The sequence below is a fragment of the Chelonoidis abingdonii genome, chromosome 6 (genome assembly GCF_003597395.2).
Source record: "Chelonoidis abingdonii isolate Lonesome George chromosome 6, CheloAbing_2.0, whole genome shotgun sequence".
NCBI classification, from domain to species: Eukaryota; Metazoa; Chordata; order Testudines; family Testudinidae; genus Chelonoidis; species Chelonoidis abingdonii.
In genome coordinates this window covers 39870892-39893492 of record NC_133774.1, presented here as the reverse complement: position 1 = coordinate 39893492, position 22601 = coordinate 39870892, and the positions used below count along the sequence as shown (strand labels likewise).

Genomic DNA, 22601 nt, shown 5'->3' with positions numbered 1-22601 from the left:
CGTCTGTGGGCACCGCCCTTTCAGCTCCCATTGGCCATTGTTCCCGGCCAATGGGAGCTGCGGAGCCCCTTGGCTGACCCTATGGATAGAAGCTGGAGGGGGGACATGGTGCTGCTTCCGGGAGCCACATGGAGCCACAGCACATGCATAGCGGGGCAAGCCCTTGGCTGAAGTGCTGGAACGGGGCATGCCCTGGACCCTGCTCCCTGGCAGGAGCTCGAGGACTGGATTAAAACATGTGAAAGGCCGGATGTAGCCCCACATCATCTCTGTATAGGTGCACGTAACAAAATTAATGAGGCGGGGGTGGGGCTGAGGGGTTCGGAGTGTGGGAGGGGGCTCAGGACTGGGATAGAGGGTTGAGGTGAAGACTCTGGCTGGGGGTGCAGGCTCTGGGGTGGGGCCGAAGATGAGGGGCTCAGGGCTGAGGCAGAAGGTTGGCGTGCACGAGGAAGTGAGTGCTTTGGGTGGGGGTGCGGGCTCTAGGGTGGGGCTGGGAATGAGGGTTTGGGGTGCAGGCTGCCCTGGGGCCACAGCAGGGAGAGAGGACTCCCTTCACCCCACCCCCCAGTTCTCTATCCCCATAGCAGCACCTGGGTTGGAGGAGAGAGGTACCTCTCCCCACCGTGGCAGCTCCGAGGCTGGGGCCATGGGTTAGGCACCTCTCCACCGGCTGTGGCTGGTCCGGGGTTGGGCTGGGTTGGGGTGCCTCTTCCCTGTTTGTGGCAGGTTTGGGTTGGGGTACCTCTTTTCAACCTGTGGCAGGTTTGGGCCAGGGCTGGGTAGGGACATCTCTTCTCCATCTGTGGCAGGTCTTGGCCGGGCTGGGCTGGGGCCAGGGGAGGGTCCCTTGTTCCCCAGCTGTGGCAGATCTGTCCACAGTCCGGGCCAACGGTGACGGTGCGCCACTTTGGGCTTCCTGTCCCTCAGTGGGGCCCAGAAGAGTGGGAGCAGCTGTGGTCTCCTTTTTGTCCCCTCCTCTCTCCCTGTCACTGCCAGGCAGCTGGTGGCAGCTGCCTGCCAGTGACAGAGGGTGGAGGCAGAAAGAGGAGACATTTGCCAGCCGGCTGAGAGGAGTGAATGAGTGTGGGGTAGGGGGAAGCAGGGAGAAGTCCTGGGCTGGTGGGCTTAGAGGAGCGCAGGGGACGGGCCGGCGAGGAGAGGAGCCAGTGCTGCAGCCGCAGGGCCACAGCACAAGTGAAGTGGAGGGCTGGGGCCGCAGCACCCCTGCTGAGCGTGGGCCTGGCGCCATTGTAAACTCAGTATCGTCCAGGCTTGGTTGGGGCGCCTGTCCCCACTGTGGCAGGTCCAGGGCTGGAGGAGAGGCATCTCTCTCCGCTGCGGCTCTGAATGCTTGCACGGTGCTTAATAGGCTGCTGTGCTGCTTAGAGGGAACTTAGGTGATCAGCAGCTGCATCTGAGTACCTGGGTTATCCTAGCTCAGGTGTAAGCAGCCGCTGCAAGGTCACACTCAAGTTACTGTGTTCTGACTGGTGCTTCATTTATCTATGTGGATCACTGGGAACATAATCCATGGTTCTTTGTACTGCTGTATGATGAGCTGCTCTGATTGTTTCCCAATGAATTGTGGGAAAACTTGTTCTCCCTTCTGGGAACACAGAGAGGGATTTGGGAAATCATTGGAGGACTGTCAGCATTCAAATGACTTGCCTTGTGTCCTCACTGCAAAGGGAGTGGGTTACCAGCTCATGTGAAATCCTTTTAGATTATAGCCCAGCAAGTCTCAAACTTTCTTACTGGTGACCCCTTCCACATAGCAAGCCTCTGAGTGTGACCCTCCCATCAATTAAAAATGCTTTTTTATATATTTAACACCATTATAAATGCTGGAGGCAAAGCGAGGTTTGGGGTAAGAGGCTTGCAACCACCCATGTAAGAACCATGTGACCGCCCGAGGGGTCCTGAACCCCTGTTGTAGCCCCAGATAGCCAGCTAGCTACCTCATGGTGAAAGCACCACTAACCTAGAGAGAAAGTGTTTGGTATGTGAATGTGAAAGATCTGAAGGATAACATCCAAGGAGGAGCCCAAATTATCTCTTCTGTGAAGATGTAATCTAAGAATGTGGTAAACTCTGTCCCAAATCTGGACTTTAGCGTACAAAATCTGGGTGCTTACTGTGAACCTCCCCAAGCTTATACCCAGCTTGGATCTTATTTCGCTGCCACCAGATAGTATTGAGGCTACTATCAGCCTGGGTTCAAATTCTTGGGGGGACCCCATCCCTGTCTCCAACTTCCCTGCGAAGACCCATGACTCAGAAGTAGATCTACCGCAAGGAATGATCTCCCCTCCTTCCCCTCCTCTCCGTTTTCGCTCTGAGCAAGCTGAGGATTGATGCAATCTCTTTACATCACAATACCAAGAAACTGGTCTCCGTCCTCCAAAGAACAAGCTTAAAGACAGGAACAGAGTGATTCTCGCTCTCTTTCTTTCCCCTAACTTTTCCTGCCCTCCTAGCCTGTCACGATGTAACAGAACTCTGGCACAGAAATTCTCTCCCGTTTGCTCACTAGGAAAGAAACTTCCACAAGTTTTAAAAGAAACTTTTTATATAAAAAGAAAGAAAATACAGAACAAATATCTGCATTGAGATCGAATAACAGGCTCTGCTATAGAAAATATGAATAAACAGTCTGATTTAAAAGATAGCCCAATTAAACCAGTCCAGCAAATCAACACCCATGTAAATACAAATCAAAGCACATCACAGCCGATTACTTTGTTTCCTTTGTACTCACACTTGATAGAAGCATATTTGAAAGAAGATGGAGTTAGGAGGAAAGCTTGTTTACTCACAGCCGAGGAAAACAAAAAGACTCCGAGTTTCCAGTTCCCTCCCAGACTCTTAAAAAAAATCCAGGTCTCTGATTGGTCCTCTGGTCAGGTGTTTGGTTCCCCCTTTTGTCACCCTTTACAGGTAAAAGAAAATTAACCCTTACCTTACCTATCTACTTATGACAAAGAGGTCCAAATGAGTGACAACCCACCTGATTCAGTGAGAAAGCAGAATCCACTTAAACATTTCCTATCAAGATCAACGTCTCTAATGTGGAGAAGTAATCAGGCATACTAGATGTATATATGTGCACCCACATATTAAGTAGTATAGAAAGACACAGGTTGACAATAGTAAATACATCTCTACCTTGATATAATGCTGTCCTCAGGAGCCAAAAAATCTTACCGTGTTATAGGTGAAACCGTCTTATATCGAACTTGCTTTGATCCATCAGAGTGCGCAGCCCCGCCTCCCTGGAGCACTGCTTTACCGCGTTGTATCAAATTTGTGTTATATTGGGTTGCGTTATATCAGGGTAGAGGTGTATAAAAGTGCACAATTTTTAGAAGCTTTTTTTGAAGTGTTATCTTTAATGTTATTTAGGTTTCCTCCTTCTTCACCACTGAAACCATATCCAACAAGGCCTCCATATAGAAAGGAAGTAATTAAAATTCCAGACTGGAATGTTCCTGAAGCAGGCACTTCCCAAGAACACATCCCAGTGAAGCCTCTCATGATGGTAAGATTTCTTGTTTCCAGTTTCTAAAATATTGGATATTCTGAAAGGAAAATAAAGGGATAAAATAAATTAGTGAGCTCTTCTTTTTTGATGTATAGTGTTTGACTGAAGAAAAATTAAAAGAAATAGATTTTTGCTATGTTGAGTTTTGCTTAGAGGAAGCCATTGTTCTTTCATTTTTAATCATTGTTCTTTGGTTGTTTTGATTTTCTCTTTGAAATGGGTTGCTTTCTCATTTGATTATTTTTATGTTCACATTAAATTCTGTATTTGGTAAATTCTGTAAAGGATAAATTCATAAATTTGAGAGGGTTCAGAGAAGAGCTACAAGAACGATTAAATGAGTAGAAAACATGCCTTATAGTGATAGACTCAAAGAGCTCAATCTTTTTAGCTTAACAAAGAGGGATGAGTCCATAAGCATCTACATTGGAAGCAAACAGTTAATAATGAACTCTTCAGTCTAGCAGAGAAAGGTATTACACGATCCAATGGCTTTAAGTTGAAGCTAGACAAATTCAGACTGGAAATATGGCATACATTTTTAATGGTGAGAGTAATTAACCATTGTAACAATTTACCAGGGTTGTGGTGAATTCTCGATCACTGACCATTTTAAAATAAAGAGTGGATGTTTTTCTAAATGAGATGCTAGGAATTATTTTCTGGGAATTCTATGTCCTGTGTTATACAAGACACAGTGGTCCCTTCTGGCTTTGGAATGAATGAATGTATGAATCTATATATTTGGCATTTAACTTATGTACCAATGTATTATAAAACAACAACGAATTTGCTTCATTCCAGGATAAAATGGTCATTTTATTGGAATTGTATTGCATGATTGTTTCACTTGAATGTTGCACATGGTCCCTACCAGTTTTTTTTAACTCTCATAAAACTACAGTTTTTATGGCTTCCACATACTCACTCACAATAAATGTTACTCCTGGGGGAATTCTGCGCCACTGTGAAATGCAGAATTTTGCATAATTCTTGGTTTTCCCCAAAGAATTTCTGGCCGCCATTAGGGGCTGCTGGACTCTGCGGATCCCAGCTCTCAGTGAGTTGAGCACCCAGACTGACTGGGCTAGAGGCTGCACACTCTTTGATCCTCATTCTCCCAGGGATGGGAGAGGGCCTGGGAGACCCAGCCAGCTCTGGCAAAGGAAGAGGAAGGAAGGGCAAAGGAAAGGCAGCTCTGGGAAAGGAAAGGCAGGGCTGTACCATACCATGTCCCCTGGCAGGACAGTAAAGAAGTTGGTGGGGAGTAAAGGTGTCTGGGCCAGGGGCTGTCCTGCAGCTGGGCTCCGAGGGGGATGGGATTGCAGGTGTCTGGTCTCTGGGGGCCACACACAGCTCCTTCCAGTACCCTCCAACTGGATTCGGGTTGTTGTAGGGGTTTCTTTAGCTCTCTACTCTTGGGGGAAATCTTTGTTGCTGTTGTCTGTATTATTGACATACTTGTTGACAGGTATCTTGAAATAAATTACTGAAATAATTGAAACTGGAGTGATTATATTATGTTGTTTTGATAAAATATGCAGAATTTTCCAGAATTTTAAAATATTATGCACAGAATTTTTAGGCGCAGAATTCCCCCACGAGTAAATGTGCTGCAGTTATAGAGAGAGGTTGTGTTGGATTGTTTTGCTGTGTGAACTTGGAGGATCTCTCTGTTTTAATCCTTACCTGATCCTAACATTTCCCAAACTGCCTTCCCCACCCCACATCATAAACATGAAACCAATTGTGCTCCTGCCTGCATCCCTGATGTATGTTGTTTAAAGGCCTGAGCATTTTAATTTATACATCTTCATATCACCAACCCTCCTCTGGGCTAATCCTGTGTGTTTGTTAAAGCACAGGCTCCCCATGCACTCTTTGGAAATAGGTGTAGATTTTGATAATATGAAAATATCTGTCTGTCTTATGTGCTTTGATCAGTCAAAATTGTTAACACTTGATATTTCAACTGTTGTTGGCATCTAAATGATCATCCCTTGAAATTAATGGCACAGACCTCAGAGCTATTGTTTCAGGATTTTATGTAAACAGTCAGAGATCTCTGCTATTTTTAGCATGTTAGTTCAGGCAGAGTTAGCAGGTGTACATCTACTCAAGCTGGAAATTACTTAGCCAAAAAGCTGAGAGAGTTCAACCAATGCAGTGTGGCCATGGCAGTGCAAGCTAGCTGCCCAAGCAATGCCTTGCTTGAGATCCTAGGTACGCACACTTCTACCCCGATTATAACGCGGTCCTCGGGAGACAAAAAAATCTCATCGTGTTATAGCTGAGACCGCGTTATATAGAACTTGGTTTGGCACCCCCTCCAGAGACCCCCAACTCCCCTGCTCCCTGTCCCCTGACTGCTCTGACCCCTATCCACACCCCCCACCCCCTGACAGGCACTCACTGGCAGCGGCAGGAAGTGGAGCAGCCCGGGCCCAGTCCGATCCACCCTTCCAGCTCCCAGCAGCGGTGCTCCGCTTACCGCTATTGGTGAGTGCGGAGAGGTTGGGGAAAGGATACCCCCCCACACACACACTCACCTGTGGAGAGAAGCGGAGTGACGTGGCCCCAGCCCGCTCCGCTTTCCTTGCCTCGGCCCCAGCCATGTCGCTAGGGGGCGGCTGGGGAAAGGTCCTGCTCTCACCTGCGGCAGGAAGCGGAGCGCCATGGCTGGGAACTGGCAGAGTGGAGCTGGCTGGGGCTGGGTGGATCCATTTCCTGCCGCCGGTGAGTGCAGGGAGGTTGGGGAAAGGATGCCCCCCGTACTCACCTGTGGCAGAAAGCGGAGCGCCACGGCTTGGAGCTGGCGGAGTGCAGCGGGCTGGGGCCGGGCTGCTCTGCTTCCGCCACTGCTGGTGGGTACAGGGGGATCCCTTCCTCCAAGCCCCCTCCCCCATGCAACACAGCTGGGACCGGGACGAGGGAAGCAGAGCGGGCTGCTCCCAGCCCCCTGCTAATCCCCTGGCCCACTCTGGAACTGTGGGGCCCCCAAAAGTGCCCTCTCACAGCTCCTGCCCCTCAGACTCTGGGGTTTGTGTGCCCCTGACCATTCCTGAGACTGTTTGCCCCTTATCGAACCCCTCAGCCCTGGCCTGGCCAGATACCCTTAACATGCTGCTCAGAGCAGCGTGTCAGAGCTTTACTGTGTTGTATGCGAACCCGTGTTATATCTGGTTGCGTTATATCAGGATAACCATGTAATACTTACTGTTCATGGATTTTACGAGCATTTGTTAATGTTCATAAAATGCTTGGAAGAGGAAGCATGCTACACTGTGCAAATGCTATACTATTTTATCATTGAAAAAATTGATAGGTAAAGGAATGTGCTCTCTTTTTCTTTTGTAATCCAGAATTCTGAAATTTGGTTCAAACGTCACAGTATAGCAATAGGAGAAGTACCAGCTTGCAGACTTGTCCACCACCAAGAGTTAACACAGGCAAATATAGAAGAGATATGGAAATCCATGACGCTGTCACAGTAAGTGTATTTGTGAGTCCTCCACCTTTAGGCTAATGTGTATACTGGGTAATAGTATCACCTTCCCTGCTACTTCTCATAATGTCACCCATTCTTTACTGCTATACTGCCATTAGGCCTATGCTTGCTAGACTAATTAGACTTGCTTATTATTTGACTATCAGCCTCTGATTTGTGAATAATCTCTTTTGTATTTAGCAGCTTGAACAATTCCTCTTTCTATGACACTATATAGCTAATTTTTCTGTATGGGTCTGTGCTGTGTAGTGTGGTGGAATCTTTTTCCTCCCTTCTCTTTCCACAATGGTAAAATTCAAACAACTCTTCTGGGAGCATGAAATCCTAAAAATCTTTAATAAGTGCAGCATTTAGTTTGAGGACACAGGAAATGGAAGATCTGATCAGCTGGATGAAAACAATTCTACAAGCTTCCTACGTATAGAAAAAAGCTGTAAAATTTTAACAGTGAGAGTAATTAACCATTGGAACAGTTTATCACTGGCAATGTTGTAATCAGTATTGGATTTTTCTTTTTAAAATGATATGCTCTAGTTCAGTAGTCCCCAAACTTTTTAGCTTGTGCCCTCCCTTACACCTGTCTGCACCCTCCACCCCACAGGAGCTGAGGGTGGGGGGCCAGCTGGGGTTGGAGGTATGGGGACTGAGGCTGGGGCCACAGCTGGGGCTGGGGGCCAGGCCCTGGGTGCGGGGCCAGGAGCAAAGCTGGATGGCGCTCCCTCCCTGCCCTCCATGGGGCTGGCCTGGGCCCCAGCTATGCCCCCCAAACTTTCCTCAACACCCCTTCTAGGAGGCGTGCACCCCACAGTTTGGGGACCTCTGCTCTAGTTCAAAAGGAATTATTCTGGAGATATTCTATGGCCTGTCTTATATAGGAGTTCAGACTAGATGATCACAGTGGTCCCTTCTGACCTTGGAATCTATTAATCAATATTCTATTATTATAGGTAATCCAACATTAATATCCTGCACCATGTAGGGGGCTGTCTATTATGTATGTGTATGCTTTCCCCCTCCAATTAAAAATGCTGACTGTTTGACAACGCAGGTAGAACCTGACTGATAATGTTTATAGTGTAAACTGTTAAAATGGCATGTTATTTTTATAAAATGAACTGGATCTACATCAATAAAATATGCAGAATGATATTAATCATATTAGTGATCAAATAATGTACTTGAAACTGCCTCAAGCTTCCACACCCCAAAGACGACAAAAACAAACAGAAAGGAGTTAATCTGAACAAGTGAATGGTTCCCCATATCAGTTTGTTTTTTAATATATACAAAAATCAGATGATGTAAACTATTTATTTTAACAGTTTGCAAAAAGTTTTGGGCCTGGATTCTGTGGATGAAGTATTGGATACAAAACTTGTGAACCCAAAGCATATCATCCACAATGTGTACAACGTCAATAAACAGGGCATCGTCATTTTGGAAGACAAAACAAGTGAGTGGGCTGGGGATTTTTATAATTTTTTTAAGCCTTCCTATGTTGATTATAGCTCTTCTAAGTGATTTTGTTTCTTTTAAGGCTGGATTGTTGGCTGTCTTGGGGTCTTTTAAGACTTGTCTACACAAGAGGTTTTTTTGCTTTAACTACACCTGTACTGTTAAAGTGGAAATCCCTCCCTTAGTGTGGACATATTTATACTTGTAGAAAAGTGCTTATACTAGCATAAATTATTCTAATTTAGGAAGTGAAATAGGCTATGTTGGTATAAGGCACCTTTTATATCAGTGTAACTGCATCCACACTAGGGCTCATACCAGTATAAATGTATTGGTTAAAAAGACAACCCTAACCAGCATCTTTATACTGGTACATCTTTTCTTGTTGACCAGGATTAAGTCAGCTTTTGAAAAGCCCTACCAGTGTGAATCAGTCTTTGTTTTTTGCCCTGATCTACCCACAGGCAGTTCAAAGTTTCAAGATGCAAAGGTACTTGAGAGTAAAAGTGGAAGATTTTCTCACTAACACATTTTCATTCATCAAGGTCAGGGCTCCCTCATCCTTCTTCTCTGACACCTAGAGTGAAGGGAGGAGTTTATGCCTTTTCCTACTGTCACATCAGTCCCCTACAGTACTTGGGCTTCCCTCTGAAGCACCTGGCATTGGCCACTGTTGGAACACAGGATACTGGACTAGATGGACCTTTGGTCTGACCCAGAATGGCCGTTCTTATGTTCTTATAAAGTCTCTGAAGCATCAAGACAGTGTAATCTTAAATCTTCCACAATGTCCCTGTTTTCGACTGAAACCTCCAGCCAAACCTTATATTTTAAAATTTACTGTTTAAAATATATATATTTTGATGTACTGGGGGAAATGTCTCAATTGAAATTTAGATATGTTTGCCATTGATTCATAAATTATTTTATTGCTATGTTTCTCCATAAGATTGAAGTAGTATAACTGGTATAAAATTTGACCAGTGGCATCTAAGATAGTATGTGTCCCTGGGATAACCCAGTCAACAGTATTTTAAGGAGTTGGAGAACTGTAATCCAAAGTCTTTCAGTAAATGTGGTTTAAACTTTTTCTTGTATTATGCCAGACTGTTAATGTATTAACTGTTTTAAATTCTCATCTCTTCTCCACAACCCCCCTTCTGAGCAGAAGAGCTACCTCATTGGGTACTGTCAGCAATGAAGTGTCTAGCAAATTGTAAGTATATCAACAAATTCTAATAAAAACAAAATTGAAGTAACTCCTATCTCACTTCACCAAATTCATTTTATTTAAAGGGTCAGAACTATGTCCTCCGATTCATATCCTAGAAAGTAGAGATGAAAAGATCTTTAGGGTCATCTGATAAATACTCTTGCCAATGCAACATATGAAGCTGTTTTGCTTTTAACTATTTGGTTTTCATTTGACAAAACTTTTTTGTAGGCATGTGGCTAAATATATAATATAAAATTTTGTTATAGCAGGTGTCTATGCATACTGAGATTCAGGAACCATGTTATTCATGGATGGCTCAGCCCTTGTAAACTAAAGCAGCAGTTGGAGTGAAAATAAATCAGGTTAAAAAAACCCCAAAAACTAAGCAAGATGGTGATGGTGACTGTTAAATGAATAGGGAGGCTACAGAATAGGGAGGCTACAGAAATAGAAATTGCAATAATAATGGGGGATTTCCACTATCCCTATATTGGCTGAATATATATCACATCAGGATGAGATGCAGAGAGAAAATTTCTAAACACTGTTAATGACTGCTTCTTGCAGCAGCTAGTTCTACAACCCACAAAGGAAGAGGCAATTCTTGTTTTGGTGCTAAGTGGAGCACAACGTCTGGTCCAAGAGGTGAATGTAGTGGAATCGTTCAGTAATAGTGACCATAATGCAATTAAATTCAACATATTTGTAGGGTGGAAAATACCAAAGAAATCCAGCATTCTAGCATTTAACTTTAAAAAGGGGTACTACACAAAAATGAGGAAGGTAGTTAATTGGAAATTAAAGAGAACAGTCCCAAAAGAGAAATGCCTGTAAACTGCATGGAAATTATTTAAAAACACCATAAAAGGGGCTAAAATAAAATATATGCCCCAAATCAAAATAAATAAATAAATACATAAACAATAAGAGGATCAAAAAGAAAAAAAGCGCCATGGCTAAACAATAGAGAAAAATGTGGTCAGAGACAAAAAGGCATTCTTTAAAAATTGGAAGTCAAATCCCACTAAGGAAAATAGCACAAACTCTGGCAAGTCAAGTGTAAAAGTATAATTAGGCAGGCCAAAAGGGAATTTGAAGAGCAACTAGCAAAAGACAGAGTGAACAGCAAAAAATGTTTTAAGGACATCAGAAGCCGAATCCTGCCAAACAGTTGGAGCAACCACTGGATGATCAAGAAAGACAAGGTCATTGCAGAGAAGCTAAATGAATTCTTTGCATCAGTCTTCACTGCAAAGAATGTGAGAGGGATCCCTGCCTCACAGCCATTCTTTTTAGGTACCCCCTTATGCCGGCTGAACATCTGAGCTATATCTGTAAGATAGAGAAGCAGATAAGAAAGCATATGTGCTGTGAGATCCTCCCTTCCTCTGAGGCCTCTGCCCATGAACATGGCTTGGAGGAGCCTTATGACCTGACCATAGAATAGGACCGGGATTGGAGAGAGCAGTTGTTGCAGGAGAGGAAAAAGGACTGAGAGGTGCATTTGTAAATGCACCAGGACACCATGGCTTTGTTCAGGTAACAAACTCGGATGTTGCAAAGCATTATTGACCTATGTCCCCAAAGATTCATGATTCAGTAGCCTTTCCAAAATCATGGTTGGTGCTCCCTACACACCCAACATAAAAGATGACAGCATGGTGTACATCCTTACCCCATTACTCCACACCCGCAGACAACAAGGAGAACCATAGCTATACACCAACTGTGAAAATGCCAGGAGCAGCCATAATGCTTTATGCTGAAATAATTTTTATGTATGTGAACATAAATGTTCATTGTTTACTTGTTTTTTTTTTTTTTTACTGGAGGTTTTAAAGGTTGGTTAATCCTGTTAGCGTTGCTTAAAGGTTTGTACCTTATATGTTTGCACTTTAATTTTGTTGTGTGATTTCTGCACACAATAAAGTTTTTTGTTTTTGGAAACTTACTGTATATTAGCTTATATCAAGCATTACAGATGCATTACAGAATTACATAATGGAAGGGGATAAATGACCTGCATTTAAGCTTTGTTACAAGACAGACTATTTCATGAAAGTGTCACACAACTTTTCCTTGTCTGACAAAATGTTTTTTTAAGGCTTCCCTCAAATGTATAGCTGTTGGCTCTTCTAATAGCCCTTGTGTCTGGCTATTTAAATTCAGAAGACATCTGGTTCACCTTGCCCCTCCATCCTTGTGGTAGTTATCCCCCCTTCACTTCATAGCAGTATTCAACATGCATCTATACTGCCGGTTATGTTTTCCTCGCTGAGATCCAATCTAGTGAGTAAAAAATGCCACTGACTCTTCAGTCTACCACAGGCACATTCGGTAGCCATTCTGCATTAGCTGAGCTGGTAGTTGAATCTTTCTCTGGTGTATCAAGGTATTCTTTGTATGGCTTCATGAAACATGGGAGCAAGGAGTAGGCTAGGTCCCCCAGAATCACTATTGGCATTTCAAGATCACTAATGTGAATGTGCTTGCTAGGGAAGAATGTCTCTGCTTGCATCTTTTTGGAAAAGTTCTGTGTTCTTAGCGATGTGAGCATCATGTGCTTTCCCTGACAGCTCACAGTGATATCAGTGAAGTGTCCATGGTCATCCACTTGTGTTTGTGCAACCACAGAAAAGGATCCCTTTCTCTTGATCTGCTCGCTGGCAAGGTGGGCCCATGCCAGAATAGGGCTATGCTTGCCATCTATTGCCCCATTGCAGTTTGGATTCCCATGGCTGCAAATCTTATCTACCATTTCCTGCCCATTTGTGAGAGTCAGTGTCCTGTGCAGCAGCATACACTTCATAGCCCTATACACTTGGATGACAACAGCCTCCAATGTGGATTTTCCACCTCCAAACTGATTGGCCAGTGACTGATAGCAATCTGGCATTGCAAGCTTCCGGAACGTGATCACCTTTTGCTTCTCCACTGTCAACGCAGCTCTCATTTTGGTGTTCCTGTGGTGGAGGTCTGGAGTGAGCTTAGCATGCAGATCCAGAAATGTGGCCTTTGTCGCATCCCAAACCTGCCTTACAATGTGATTCCACTAATCAGTTCTTGTTTCTTGGGCTTAGAAGCAGTGATTCACTGTGCGGAGCTGCTCCATGAATGCCATCAGCAACCTGGCATTTTATTTGCTGTGTCCATCAGCATCCAGTTGTTGTTGTGCTTGAACATCTCCATATTTTCCTCATTGCATACTCAGTTGTAGTAGTACTCATTTAAGTTCTTCAAATACAGGAGAATCATGTGTCCTGTATTAGCAAAGGTCATTATATCTGCACTGAGCTCTGCAGGATCCATGCTTCTTCCAGAGAGATGGCAGAAACCAAAAAGCGGTGTGTGGGACTCTAGAAGTTTTTTTTAAAAAGGGTGCATAAATGATAGGATGGAGAACGTGGCATAGATGGAAACTTAACCCCTAGCTTCCAGAAATTGCTGGTATCCCACAAAATACTGTGAAAATGTCCTGCAAGACACAGAGCTGGATGGCAGCACATGGGAGGGCATACTAGGATATGCTGCATTTTACATCAGCGCAACCACTCGGGGTGAGTATTCGCCAGCACCAGTGCAAGCAGCCAAGTTGGTGTTTGCACAAAGGTTGGTGGCGTATGCTGATGTAACTTGTGTCAATTGAACTTTATAGTGAAGACATGGCCTTAGTTTGGTAAATTTATAAGCAACAGAAAATGAGGGGATTATGATTAGGAGTGTACTAAATTGCAAAGAAATCACATTTTTCATGGGTTGGTCACCACATAAATAGCAAATTTCGCGAATGTGTTAGTCCATGACCAACCTATGAAAAATGTATGATTTCTTGGGAGCATTTCTCAAACTGGGGGTTGTAATTCAAAAGGGAGTTGCAAGCCTATTGTAGGGGGGTTGAGGTATTGCCATTCATGCTTCTGGGCTGTCTTCAGAGCGGGGCACCTGGCCAGCAGTCGCCGCTCTATGCTCTGCCTTCAGAGCTGGGATTTCACAGAGGAGACCAAATTTCATGGTCAGGGATGTGATAGTCAAGACAACGAATTGGTAGACCCTTAATTATAAGTGTTAGGCAAGCTGAGCTACAGGATGGCTTTATGGCTCTGTCTATAATATATACATGAGGTTTGATGACCATCTTTTTTATATATATTTTTTGAAAGCAGAATATCTTGTTTTAAAAGTGGTGCTTTGTAATGAATACTATGTAGGATGCTGACAGTTTGTATGGATGACATATGTCTGAGGTTCAGATTTAGTGACAGCTGTGGTAATTACATAGTCATTGTAACCCATCAAGGATCATTTAAATGTCTGTCAATTCACTGTTTGAGAACTAAAGCTTAGAAAAGTCTTCTGCTTTGAATGTGTGTGTACTGATTGCTAAAATGTTTCTAGCCATGGAGAGTAACAAAACATTGAATCTTAAAGCAGGGAATGTTACCTATTATAGTAAAATATGTTTGCTATGTGTTTGAATATTACCCATCTAGATGTTTCAGTACCTTCATAAAAAAACTTTTTAAAAGCAGAATTGGTATTTTTACCTCTGATGTGGTTCCTTTTTCTAGCAAAGACTAAGAAGCCATTTTGAATCCCATATTTTTGCAGATGTCTGTCATAAGCAGTCCCTGTTTGTATTTTTAAGAAGCACTACTACAGCCAACTAAATTTAGTGAATAAAATATCAACTTTTTGTTTTCTGTTTCTTAAATCCAATAATTTTCCGCCCTCCATTTCAGTTAATTGGCTGTAGTAGTACCTGAAAGTGCAAACTGAAACTGCATATGTCATCAGCAAACGCCTGAGAGGGGAAACTACAGCCGAGGTACAATTAACTGTGCTTTCACTTGTGTGTGAAACTACTGAGTGCGTTTACATAGGTAACAGCTATTAATGAATTAATTTTGAAAATAAAAATCATATCCATTGCAGTTAGATAATACTGATTAATGTCTTGCTCTTTCCTTCAATTCCAGAATGATCTTAGTAAACTATGTCTACACTAGCACTTTCATTGGTATAACTTACATTCAGAGGTGTGAAAAAAACACACCCTGAGTGACATAAGTTACACCGAAGAACACGCTGATTTGGACAGTGCTATGTCGACGGGAGAGCGTCTCCTGCCAATATAGCTACCGCTGCTTATTGGAGGTGGTTTAGTTATGTCAACGGGAGAGCTCTCTCTTCGTGGCATAGAGCAGTTACATGAGAGATTTTACAGGGGCGCAGCTGCATTGCCCATAGTTAGTATTCCTATCGATACATAGTATTTGAAGATAAATGCTTATACTATCTGAAACCTAATTAAGTAACAACTTCAAACATTCATCTCTCATTGCATAGCATTCTAGTACTACTGCATTTCAAACAAGGAATGTAAAACTTGAGAGTAATATTTTGATTAAAAGAAGGTATTGTGTAGAGCAGTGGTTCTCAACCAGGGGTCTGAGGCCCGCTGGGGGGCCGCGAGCAGGTTTCAGGAGGTTCACCAAACAGGGCTGGAGTTAAACTCTCTGGGGCCCAGTGCAGAAAGCCGAAGTCCCACTGCATGGCGCTGAAGCCTGGGGCCCTGAGCCCTCCCACCTAGAACTGAAGCAACTTAGCTTCCTGGGGGCCCCAGGCAATTGCACCAATTGCTACCCCCTAATGCTGGCAGTGGCTTTTATATGCAGAAAACTAGTTGTGGCACAGATGGGCTGTGGAGTTTTTTATAGTGTTGAAAAAATCTTAAACGTCTGGTGTAGAGCAGTAAATAGCAAGGAGTGGGCTCATTTTAAGGACAGTAAGAACTGTGTGGATATTTTTATCGTGTATTATGTCTGTTTTCACTAGATTAGTTGCAACTACTACTTTGAATAATTAGTTTACATTTTTCCCTTTTGAAACTTTCCTTTTATTGGCTAGAAATGAAAATAGATAACCCTATTTGTGATTTCATTTCTTCTCTTAGGGCCCAGTTGTTCAGATTTGAAGCAACCTACATACATAGGATTTGAAAGAGATGTCTTCAAAACAATAGCAAACTACTATGGCCAGATGAAGGAACCTCTACTCACATTTCATCTTTTTGATGTTTTCGTCAGTGTGTTAGGTAAGTTGGCTTGTAGTATAATAAACAGAAGAATTGTGAACAATTGTGACTCTTCCCCCACATTGCCACAAATTATCTTAACTTTTATAAAGATTTAACAAGCCTCTCAATTTTTTTTACCTGTTCCTTCCACTGTAATTATAAATAGAATATTCTAATATGTAAATATATTTTGATAACCAAGACAACACAGTGCTATTGTTGCATACCTTAAGTTGTGTTATGAGGCTGAAGGTCTTGGACCATGTCTTTAAAGTATTGAGGTGTGGCTGAATGACTTAGATAGCTAAATCTTATTTTCAAAAGGGACTCAGCTCTTAATTTCTGTTATTGACTTTCTCTCTGTGCACTCTGTATACATTTTATTCTTGCATGCTTTTACTAGCTAGCATTAAATTATCTGTTTAAAAAATCCTATTCAATTAAAATCTTTCCGTGTTCTTTCACACACTTTTTATTTGCATGTTACTTTCCATTGTAAGTAGCATTTCACTTCACACAGGACTGACTGGGTTTTATTTCACAGCTGCAATAATCTTCACAAACAGAATACAAAAAAAACCCCACTTCACCTATAGCAATATTTATGTGAAAATGAAAAAAGTTTTTTGCACACTTTTTCAGTTAAAAATGGCTTATGCACTTTTGAAAATAAGATTTAGGCAGTACTGAATATTTTTACTCCAAGAGCATAGCTGGCCTTTGGTGAATCTGTTCTATATGTAACATTAAGGAGTTTTCATTTCCATCTTCTAAAGAGAAACCTGATCTGTAGTAAAATACAGTGATTATGTAGCATAAGAAAAATGCTGTCTTGTGGCAGAAATTTATAGTGTGGTTTTTAGAAGTTTATTAGGAATATTGTTTTCTACAAATAATGGTACTGGAGCTATTCTTAAAGCTTGTTATTACTAAGGATATCTGAATAAATAGGCTTCAAACCTTATGCCTCCTGCGGAAGCCCATGCCTGTGAGTGACCCGCACTCCAGCTAAATGCTAAAATGCTTGGGTGAGACTTGCATATGAGATCACTGTCAGATCTGCTGCCAGTTCAAGCTGCATACAAAGGAGGACTGGGAGGCCAGTTTCAAGTCCCTCCCGATGGAAGTGGTGCTCAGACTGGCTTCGGAGCTAAGCTGGTCGGACTTGGCACAGTACCTTGGTGTTGATATGGAGTGCTCCTCTTGCTGCCTGGGATTCTTGGTACCATTCCCCATCACCAGTGCTGAGAAAGAAGCATAAGAAACAGTGGTGCAAGAGAGGCCATTCCCTGTATCTAAGAGAGGACAAGCACAGGGAGTGGAGTGCAACCTGGATCTGGCCACTCTTCTGCCCCTGCTCTGCAGATTGCGCCATCGACTCCGCCCCTTTGGCAGGCTCCGTTGAGTCTGCTGTGGGACCAGCAGTTGGCACTAGCGAACATCGTGGCACCAGCAGGATCGTGGTGCCATCCACCATGGAGGCATTCGTTGTGGTCAAGGACTTACTGGCACTTTCAGTACCACCATCGCCGGCAGTGCAAGAGTTGGCACCAGTGGTGAGGGTGAACAGAAGGAAGCATGCTGCCTTGAGCCCTCATTCAATACTGGAGCCCTTGTTGCCAACCTGCGGCACAATTTTTTTAATGGCACGCTGCCGCCTGCCGGGATCCCGGCCCCACTCAGCCCCCCCCGCCCATGGCTCTCTTCTGCGGGGGCAGGAAGCAGAAGCTTGGTTCTGTTGGCAGCCAAGCTTCCCCCTTCCCCACTCTTCCCCCAGCGTGCTGCTTTCCTGCGCTCCCTCCTCTCCTTCCCTGCGCCGATCAACTGATCGTCCTTGCGAGGGGGATGGGGAGAAGTGGAGCTGCAGTGTGCTCGCTGTTCCGGAGAGGAGGCAAAGAAGAGGCAGGGATGGGGCCTTGGGGAAAGGGAGAAATCAGGGCATATCCCCTCCAGCTCCCTGCCATGAGCTGCTCATGGCAAGGGGCTGGGAGCTCCCCCACGAGCTGAGCACCACAGCCCTCTGCCCTGACCTCTGCACCCCCATACACACACCTAGCCCTCTGCCTTGACCTCTGCACCTCCCCACAACCTCAGCCCTGACTTTTGCACCCCCCACACATACCCAGCCATTCCACACCCCATGCCCTGACTCTTGCACCCCGACACATCCCCACCACCACCCTGAGCATCAAACAGGAGCTCCTGCGCGCACCCCACCACATTCCCACCTGCAGCCCTTGCACCAAAGGGGAGCTGTTTCTGGTAAGAGCTCCACACCCAAACCTCCTGCCCCAACCTTGATCCCCCTCCCTCATTCTAGCTCCTGGCCAGAGTCTGCACCCCAACCCTCAGACTGCTCCTTCATCCCCAACCCTGTGCTCAGTGCACTCCCACCCTCAGCTCAGTGCAGAAAGAGAGGAAGAGAATGGGCTCGAACCAGGGAAAAGGTAAGTACCCTCTCTATGTGGGCGGGGTCAGGACCCCAGACCAGCAGTGGGCTGGGCGGGGCTGGCAGTCGGGACCCCAACTGGCGGACAGAACCCTAGACTGCTGGTTTGGGGTCCCAGCTACCAGCCCTGCTCAACCCGCTGCCAGTCTGGGATTCTGGCTGCAGGCCCCTTGCCAGCTGGGTTCCCAGCTGCAGGCCCCGCTCAGCCCGCTGCTGGCCTAGGTGAACGGAATCGCAAGCCGGCAGCGTAAGAGGAGCATTTTAATTTAATTGTAAATGAAGGTTCTTAAACATTTTGAAAACCTTGTTTACTTTACATGCAGCAATAGTTTAGTTATATATTATAGACTTATAGAGAGAGGCCTTCTAAAAAACATTAAAATGTATTACAGGCACACGAAACCTTAAGTTAAAGTGAATTAGTGAAGACTTGGCACCCCACTTCTGAAAGGTTGCCGACCCCTGATCTAGAGAGAAACTGACCTTGCTGATGTCGACATGGGCTTCCCTGCTTCAGCACCAATCCCTGGATACTCTGCACTGGGCCTTGGAGCTGATGCATACCGCACCTCCGTGGTTCCTGAAGATGACTCATCATCAGAGTCTGAGGTGGAGTTGTGCACCCAGCAGAGAGGCCATTACCAGTGCCTCACCAGACAGCCCTACGTGGTGGTGGATCACAATGTGAGGATTCCTACCAGACCAGTGGACATTGGCCCGTGCAAATGCAATGGCCTTTTTGGAATCCTTGGGGTTTTCTGCTGAGGCCTGGCCCTCCTTCTAACTGTTCCTACTCTGTGGTGTCAGAATGACTCCTCTGTCACACCGAGCAGTGCCCGACCCAGACTTCAGTACTGAGCCTGGTACTGATCCTCAGGAGCTGGAATTGCGGGTTCCAGTCTGTGCAGAAGGAAAGAAGGAGGGCCCACTGCCCTTGGGGGTCTCTGTTGTTGTTGTTGTTCTGTCGAAAGCATGTACGTTGCTTGTAACTTGAAAAGATAACCTTTTTTTCCCCTTCAGTTGATAATGTTTCAGCTGAACAGAAAATCAAGGAAAATTGCATTTGCAGAAATACATGGAAAAATCACAGTTTGCAGTTAGCCATTAACAACCGCAGAGAGACAGGAAGTTCACTCATTGCAATTCCTGAAAAGGTGAACATTATCCAGAAATTATTCCATTGTTTTTGTGGGATTTTTTTATTTTTATTAGGAAGAAAGATGTGGCTAAACTTGAAGATGTTGTACAGGATAACTTTCAAACTACAGAGGAGCTAAGGTCCCAAGCTACAGTGATATTTATGCATTGCTTAAATTTACATTCTGCCTAATTCAGTGATTGTTTTCATAGGGATTCTTCTCTATCTAGTTGGTATTATTCAATCATCAGTGATAGAAGCATGCTGTGAGTTAACCCAGTGAGACACTTTTTGAGTTGTGTATGCACCAATGTAACAATGTGCCAAATAAGCATTTTTTTGTGCTTTAAAGATTTATCTTTGACGTATTAACTTGGAATCATATTTAAAGGTAGGGGGAAGAGGGTAGCTTTGGTATTGCACGAATACATTTGCCATTGAGCTTAGCAAAACCTATTTTCAGTAAAGTGACATTGGGTAACCAGTACTGTAATTTATCTTGAATATTCTGGTGTCAATTTTGGGTGCTATGCTTGGACTAGAGTAATGTAATAGTAGATTTCTTTCGTTGTCTTTGTTTTATTAGCAAATAACTTTCACGTAATGCAGTGTGCAGAGTTTTTAAATGCAAATTTGAAATGCATGTGTTCTCTTCTTTCTGAACCTTCCTTCTAAAACAAATTCTTAAATAAGTTCAGGAGGACTATCAGAAAATCATCTTAGCAGGCAATATATTTGTGGCTATTGAGTTGTCCCTTCAGTTCTTATACCTCTCTTAATTAGGTGAATGTGCAATTGTTTTTCATTTCCCTTCTTTGAACCTTAGAAATATAATATAAAAAGGTCTGATTCACTGCAGAGTTAACTAGGTTAACATCACCAAGGTCTGAACATCTGGGTTATCCTAGTCTACAAAGCCATACTTGAGTTATTGGATCCTTGTTGATACTGTGATTAAATGGGGTGGGGGGCAGCTAAGATTTCTGGGAGCATGTCTCATGCTTCTTACTGCTGCAGTAAGATGATTCACTCTAATTCTTTCTCAGTGAATTGTAGAAGATCTTGTCTATCCTTCTGGTCATATGGAGGGGGAAATTGTGGGAAGATAGTGGGGGACTATCAGCAATCAAGTGATTTAGCCTGCATCTCCCTGCAAAGGTGGTGAGTTACTAGGGTGACCAGAGAGCAAATGTGAAAAATCAGGATGGGGATATTAAAAAAAAAAAAAAAGACCCAAAAATTGGGACTGTCCCTATAAAATTGGGACATCTGGTCACCCTATGAGTTACCAGCTCATGTGAAAGTGGCACCCAAGCTCTAGCCTATAGCCCTATGCAAGCTATGGGTTTGAAAAAAATCAGTAAACCTGGGTGAGAGGCTTTTGCATGTGGAATAGTGTGGGATTAGGGTAACTCCCAAGTAAGAGTCCAGAATTACTCTACAATGAAGATATACCTAAGGAGAGAAGATGTAGACTATTGATTCTTTGTAAGTATCTGTTTGATTCTTTTTGTTAGTGCTATTAATTTGGTAGTACTACGTATACCTCTGGTACAGCAATTTAAATTTCCAGATTGGCTCTGTGTGAAGAGCTCCACTTAACTTGACCTCAAATGGTAGGTTAGAGCACCTTCTCTCTTTTTGTGCCACTTACACTTGGACTTTGTTTATGTTAGGTGCTTTACAAACGTACATGAGGCATGGTCTCTGCCCCAATGGTTTTTCAGTCTAAGAACTTGTCTTTTAACTGCATCCCATATCTGCTAATGTTCTCTTATTTGCCATTAGTCTCAGACAACTAGCCCTCATTCATGTCCCTGTCTTATACAAGCACTGTATCACTTATTCCAATGCACCAGAGTATAGGCCCTTTTTGTCATCTGCATATAGATGCATAACAGGGAATATATAACCTGGAAAATTCCAGAATGGGTAGAGCTTGTCACTATATTACAGGATTCTAGATAGATTTCCCTAACTGTTTAACAGCCTCATTTCCAGGAAACATTTATGCCATTTCTGGGTTCTCTTTCATAGTATCCAAGAACTCTCTCTTTTAGGAAGAATATATTCCACCCATGATCAACTTAGTTTTCTCAGTTCAAATCGTATACCTGCATGCTCTGGGTTTTCAAGCTTGAGTTAAATTATCAGAATCCAAGGATTAACTTCAGTAGGGGCAGGATTTCACCGTAGTCTGTTCTCTTCTGCAAGTTCCCTAATTCTTGTTCCTAAACCTGTTAACTATTCCCATGTAGTAAAGTAGAGTGGCTTTCCTCCAGTACAGAAGGGGTTAACTCCACCTGGTGGGAACAGCTAACCGTGCCCCCCCTCCTTGCAGGAAGTGCAGGGACACAGGGCAGGGCAAGGCAGGAAGTATAAGAGCCAGGCCCTGAAGCTCAGTTGGGGCTGGACCAGGGAAGGAGACAGATGTCCCTCCCAGAGAGCCGAGCCCTTGCCTGCTCCTGAAAATGGCAGTGGGGAGATGTCATAAACAGATAGCTAAGGGTTAATGTCTCTTTCACCTGGAAAGGGTTAACAAACAACACCTGACCAGAGGACCAATCAGGAAACAAGATACTTTCAACTCTCAAAGCGCTCTTGGGCTAAGAGGGGCCAGACCATGCAACAGGTCTTTCTCCAATCCTTCTGAACAGTCTTCATGTTCAAAAGAAGTACTAGCTAGAAAAGGCGGATTAGTCTTTGTTTGTTTTCCGTTAACTTGCAAATGTGTATTTTGCTGGAAGATTTTTTACCTCTGTTTGCTGTAACTTGATTCAGGCTGTGGGCAGGGAGGAGTCCCCTCTAGTCGTTAGATCTGAATCCTGTAACATTTTCCATCCTAAATTTACAGGATAATTTTTACTTTTTTCTTTCCTTAATTAAAAGCTTTTCTTTTTTAAGAACCTGATATAACAGGAAAAAAAAATCAAAAGACCAAGGGAATTGGGTCTGAACTCATCAGGGACTGGTGGGGGGAAGAAGAGGGGGAAGGTTTAATTCCTCTCTGTTTACGATCCAAGGAGTTTGATCAGTTGTAGTCTCTCGGGTAGCCCAGGGAGGGGAAAGTCTGGGAGGGGAAGGAGGAGAATGGTTTATTCTGCGTGTTTTTAAGACCAGGTTGTGGGAACAGAATTGGTGCCAACACTATATTTTGGCTGGTGGTGGTGCCATCAGTCTAAGCTAGGAATCTCTCTTTTTTCTTTTTTTTTTTT

General features: G+C 43.8%; 1 protein-coding gene across 1 annotated transcript in view; it reads left to right on the top strand.

The window, feature by feature from the left end:
- The window catches only part of DEPDC1B (DEP domain containing 1B), a 61963-nt gene that overhangs the window by 19296 nt on the left and 20066 nt on the right, over positions 1-22601 (top strand). Inside the window, exons 3-7 of the mRNA XM_032801160.1 lie at positions 3406-3541; positions 6907-7034; positions 8375-8505; positions 9676-9723; positions 15677-15817. Coding sequence (XP_032657051.1) covers positions 3406-3541; positions 6907-7034; positions 8375-8505; positions 9676-9723; positions 15677-15817 — 584 coding nt within the window. The remainder of the gene's footprint in view (positions 1-3405; positions 3542-6906; positions 7035-8374; positions 8506-9675; positions 9724-15676; positions 15818-22601) is intronic.